Raw genomic sequence first — 5,836 nt, forward strand, 5'->3', positions numbered from 1 at the left:
ACATCTCCACATTTAATAGATCAATGAGTAAGAAAACCTAGCATTGAAGTCTAACTTTGCGATGTGAGCCTAGAGCAGAACGTACAGGTACATGTATCGTTGTCATCATAGCAGAGAGAAGAGAGAGTCATGACACAACTTCACATTGAGCAGATCATTGAGTAACAAAAACCTAACAGCGTCTAATTTTTTTATATATGTACTCTTTCAAAATTTGAATATATTTATATACTAAATAGGATCCACATACATCTAAATATATATAAAGTTGAGATATCATTTTGTAGATAGTGGGAGTAATTTTGGAGTTACTATACATTTTGAAACGTTGCCCTCGCATTTGCGAGGGCCACCTTGCTAGTTTATAGGAAAAGTATGTCATATCCTGAAGTTACATAACGTGATTGTCTCCATCAATTGATTATGAGCTACACTGAACTTGGGAAGATGGAAGTAATCTTGCACCTACAGAATATTAACCATCTGTTACGACTTTGTTGCTTCCAGATACGATATGGTTGCTCCCGGATACAGTATTGTTGCTTCCAGATACGGTATTGTGCTCCCCCGATACAGTATGGAAGCTCCCAGACACATTATTGTCGTTCCCAGATACAACATTATTGTTATCAGTAACAATATGGTTTGTCCCTGATACGACATGGTTGCTACCAACTACAGTATTGTCACTTCCAGTTACAACAGTGTTGTTGCTCCCAGACACATGGTTGTTATTCCCAGATATGACCGTGTTGTCGTTCCCGGAAACAACATTGTTGCTCCCGGATCCAACACTATTGTTGGTCCCTGATATTGTATTTGGTTCTTCGTCAAGTGTTCTTCTGTTACTGCTCAGGCCATCAGTGGTGAGGCTCTTCAGCTGTTTCTGCAAACTTTTTGGTACCTCCCCAACCAATGAATTACCCGAGAGATCCAAATAGCGAAGGTGATCAAGCTCACCAATCGACGATGGGATGATCCCTCCAAGGCCGCGCTTGGGGAGCCGCAATGCCACGACGCGGCCGCTTGCTGTTTCGCATCCCACACCTTCCCAGCTGCAGCATGAGGCGCCGGACCATGCGGCGCGGAGGCGGACGGCTCCTTTGCCGCTTAGGTTCTCGGCGAAGCCCCTCAACGCGTGGAGGTCGTCGTGGTGGCACGACCACGACTTTGCTCCGGCCACCTGCAAGAGGAACCCCAAGAAGAGCAGCAGCATGCAACACTTTGCCATGTATTCAGGCATCGATTGAACAAGAAACCTTGATTGGAATGCAAGCTATGTAGCAAGAGTTGTTGGTAAAACTGCTAGAGTGGTGCATCCTATTTATAGCGTGTATACGTTTGTAAGTATGCGTTGCAAGTGGTTAGGGCATCTCCAACCGCGCGACCCAAACCGCGCCCGCGCGTCCGTTTGGGTCGAGCCGGACAAAAACACGGCCCAGCACGGGGACGCACCGCAAAAGCGGACGGCCGCGGCGTCCGGAACGACGCAAACCCGGCCCAAATCTGGGCTAGGTTTGCGTGGCCGCGGATGGCACGCGCCGTCCGCTCGCGTCCGCGCGCTGGTCGCCTCGTCTCCCTTGAGCCCACCTGTCGGTGACCAGGGAGACTATTAAATGGGGACTGGAGGGGATCTGGCCCTCCACTCCAGTCCCCACTCCACTCCCCGCAGCGAAACCGCCGCCATGGCCCCGAAGCGGCGCATCGCTTCCGGAGCCAACGACGACGAGGCGAGCAGCAGCCGCCGTCGTCCGCTGGCGCTGCGGCCGTCCGGACGAAACAGAGGCGGCCTCCACATCGGAGAGGCCGCCCGCGGCGGCGCGGCATTGCCGCAACCGCCGCCGCTGCTGCTGGAGCCCAAGCCCGAGTCCTCGGAGGAGGACCTGGACCTCCGCGCCGCGCTCCTCATCTCGGCGGCGGAGGAGGACGCGAAATGGCCGCACCTCCATGCGGCCATTCGCACCTCCGAGATGGAGGAGGCGGCCCGGCGGGAGGTCGAGGAGGCGGAGGGCTGGGAGCTCTACGCCCAGGCCCGCCAGGAGCGACGGGAGGAGGAGGAGGCGGCGCGGCGGGAGGAGGCCAGGCGCCGCGCCGACGAGGAGCGCCGCGAGGAGCAGCGGCGGCAGGAGGCCGCGCGGCGGCGCCAGGTGGCCAGGCGCCGCGCCCGGCGGAGAGGCGGCGGCGCCTCGGGGAGGATGCGGCCGCTCCGTGCGCCGCCGCAGCCTCGGGTGGCTCCGGACCCCCACTCGCCGTGGGAGGAGGCCCCGTGGTCTCCGTGGCCGGAGTCCCCGGCGCGGTCGAGCCACAACAGCGCCTCGCCGCCCGGGGACGTCGTCCACGACGACGACGTCGCCGACGACGCCCACAGGGGCTAGGCGGCGCACCGGCGGCCACCGCGCCGCCGACCAAACCCTAATAGAGGGTTTTTTATATTAGTTTAAATTTAAAAGCCCATATAGGGGCTTCTTTTGTTAGTTTTATTTGCCGAAAATAGGGCTATGTACAAATTTGCCCAAAATAGGGCATATGTTCAATGAAATTTCGTTTAAATTCGCATTTTGTTTTTGTTTTCGTGGTTCTCCGGTTATGCGATGCGTCCGCGCGTTGGGCGCAGCGCGCGACCCAAACGGACACGCGGACGCGGGGCGCTGTCCGCGTGTCCGGGCGGCGACCCAAACGGCCCAAAACGGACGGCCCAACGCGTCCGTTTGGGTCGCCCGGTTGGAGATGCCCTTATGTACTAGGCAGTGGCCCGCCCATAACGTACTGCCTCCAAATTCAAACTTGCGTTGCAAGTGGTTATGTACTAGTCAGTGGCCCATAACTGCCTCCAAATTCAAACTTGGTTCTTGTGTCGACTGAAATTCGTGGCTGGTATGGACTCAAGTCTCGTGCGGCTTGCTCCGGTACACAGAGAGAACGAAAATATCCTAGCAAAATACTATTACGTACGCTCGGTGACTGGCGCATGGGACTCGTGGTTCTCCATTTTGTCTGGGTAACTACACGACACTTCCCCGTGACCAGCCAAATCCAATCCGTGCTAAGACCCAAAACTCAACCCGTAAAGAACAGGATTGTGCATTTCTCAAGCTGATTCAGATTAAGTAATATTCCTAATACTTCTTTTTGCTCTGTTTTGCTCTACTTACCCTCCATGATGTTTGCCTCCTTGGGTGCAGACGTTGGTAGTTTTACTCCAAATGAAAAGATGCCGGTCATCAAAGTACAAGAAACAGTTTTAGAATAGAAAGAAAATAAATAAATAATCTTAAGTCACCTACGAAAAAGGGCGACGCCGAAAAGGTGTTGATTGTTATGTTTACATTTGGGATTCACCACAATTCGGTGATTTTCATTCGTAAGGCCAACACCATGCACGTGCAGAAAGACTTTGATTCGATGTTTCTGAAATTGAAAACTGAAGTGTGTTTTTATTTTAATGAAGTATGAATTATATTATAGTAATATGCTGTAAAATACAAAGCGGAAATCACTTTTTTATTTGTGATATTTTTTGCTGACTAAGACTTTTTCAGATCGAAATTCTTCTGGCAAAGTGATATGACCATAATAAGATAAATTATAGACTCCGTGAAATATCATTTGCCAACCCAAAAATCTAGGTGGTTTTGGTGTGAAGGTTTCAGAAATAAAAAAAATGATTATTGAGCAAATGATTTTTTAAACTCTTAACTAAACAAGGTGTTTGGCAAGAGCTTGTGCAAAACAAATATCACCACTCTAAATCTTTGTCGCGAGTAAAGGAAAAATCCTCTATCTCTCACGTAAAAAAAAACCTATATCTCTATATCTCTCTGTTTACACAACAGCTGTTTCTGGCTTACAAAGAAGAGTTCTCAAGATAACCTCAAATAAAAGAATGATAGAAATAAAAGTTGTACGTCTCGTTCAAGCAAGCAACTTTATTTTCTGGATCATCACAATCCAAGATAGTATGCAAAAACCTACAGAACGAACGCACTATCAGACATAGAAGATTCTAAATTCCGATGTCGGCTAAGTAAGGTAGTATTCAGTTTTTTTTCGTGAGTGACAGTTGGTTTTCCTTAGAGCATCTCCAGCGGCCTAACGCATTTTGGACCTGATTTCTGTCCGTTTGTGTCGGACACGGACATAAAAATTTGTCACATGTCCGCATGCGTCTGGCTCTTTCTCAACGATAGAGATGTATTTTTGACAGGAAAGTCCCTAACATGCATTAATTGTTGAAATATTAGGCTCATTTTTAATGGCCCATACTAGATTTCAGATTTCCCTATAAATCTCAAAGCCCGCATAGTGGCAGCCTTGTGAGTTTGAGCTCAAGTTGATGGCAGCTCACTAGGGAGTGGCAAGAGGTGGGAGTCTAGTTTCACATGAAAAGTTGGGAGGAAGTTAGACCACCTTATAACGTGGGTTGTTCCACCACTAGTAAGTGAGTGAGAATAGGAGTGGTACACGCGTGCTCCTCCTCCTCGCTCGCTTGTCTCGACTCGACACGTCACGTCACGTCACGACACGACGGGCGCCGCGCTCGTGGTGAGTGGATTGAGCCTCGAACCGAGACTTTCCTTTCTTTTTGCAGTTCAGGAAAACGAATAGAGTCCTAGACGGACGCGTCGCAGTTAGTCGGTTCGGGTCGCACCCGGACCGTGGGCTATGTGTAACCGATTCGAAACGTACACGCGACGTGGGCGTGCCCCACATTGTCTAGGGTTTCCTGAGCCTATATAATCTCTTGCCCGGCGAACGGGAGAGCAGGTATCCGGAACCGCTCGCCTTTGCGATCCTGGGAGAGGGTGAATTAGGTTTTTGCGAAGCGCTTTTGCGCGACTGCTCAAGCTCTTCATCACGGGTCGCCTTCCGTCGAAGTCGGGTGGTACTGCCTACCGTTGTCTTCAATGCCGTCTTCTTCGACCCGTCGTTTCCATCGTCAACAACGTTGTCATCAACAACGTTGCTGCTGCGACATCATCTGCTACACCTCCACCACCACCTCCACATGATCGGTAAGTGCGGTATATCTTGATCTATTTAGCGATGGATGTTTTACCGTGTGTGCTGCTGCTATTCATGTTGATTAATGCATTTAGTATGTTCGAGTTTCACATGTTAGTACTTGTTGTCATCATATTTTATATTCTAGAATTAATCATGAAAATTGTGCCTAATTATCCATAAATCCAAAAACCTAATTGTAGGCAATTTCCTGAGTTAACAATGGCTGATTTTGCTGATGCACTGAAGCCGGATAAGTTTACCGGTGTGCACTTTAAGAGGTGGCAGATTAAGGACACACTCTGGCTTACTCATCTAAAAGTGTTCGAAGTTAGTAATGGCTTAGATGAAGGAACTATATCTGACCAAGATCAGAACAAGTTCAAGGAAGCCAATACTCTCTTCGTCGGATGTGTTCTGAGTATTCTTGCTGACCGTCTGTGTGATGTGTATGCACATAAGAGACGGTAAAGAGCTCTGGGATGCACTGAATGCTAAATTCGGTGCAACCGATGCAGGCAGTGAACTGTACATCATGGAGAGCTTCCATGTCATCAGGATGGTGAATAATCGTTCTGTTGTCGAACAAGCTCATGAGATACAATGCATTGCGAAAGAGTCTGAACTCCTCAAGTGTGTCTTACCTGACAAGTTTGTGGTTGGATGCATTATCGCTAAGTTGCCCCTTTTCTCTTGATGTTGAGGAGAAAGCTCGGGTTAAGGATACTACTGAGAAAGGAGAGGGTCAGTCTAGCGCCAACATGGTGCAGAAGAAACCCTGCAGAAAGAACAAAGGGAATAACAAGCCCTCCTTCAATAAGCCTATGAAGACTAC

At 49.4% G+C, this 5,836-nt stretch overlaps 1 protein-coding gene across 1 annotated transcript; it reads right to left on the bottom strand.

Annotated features, from left to right (window-relative positions):
* Positions 1-388: 388 nt before the first annotated feature.
* LOC124654713 (phytosulfokine receptor 1-like) lies at positions 389-1,231 on the bottom strand. The gene has a single exon (XM_047193709.1). The coding sequence runs from the start codon at positions 1,229-1,231 to the stop codon at positions 476-478; it is 756 nt and encodes a 251-aa protein (XP_047049665.1). The 3' UTR covers positions 389-475.
* Between the last annotated feature and the right edge of the window lie 4,605 nt (positions 1,232-5,836).

This window comes from Lolium rigidum, chromosome 5, assembly GCF_022539505.1.
Source record: "Lolium rigidum isolate FL_2022 chromosome 5, APGP_CSIRO_Lrig_0.1, whole genome shotgun sequence".
Taxonomy (NCBI): domain Eukaryota; kingdom Viridiplantae; phylum Streptophyta; class Magnoliopsida; order Poales; family Poaceae; genus Lolium; species Lolium rigidum.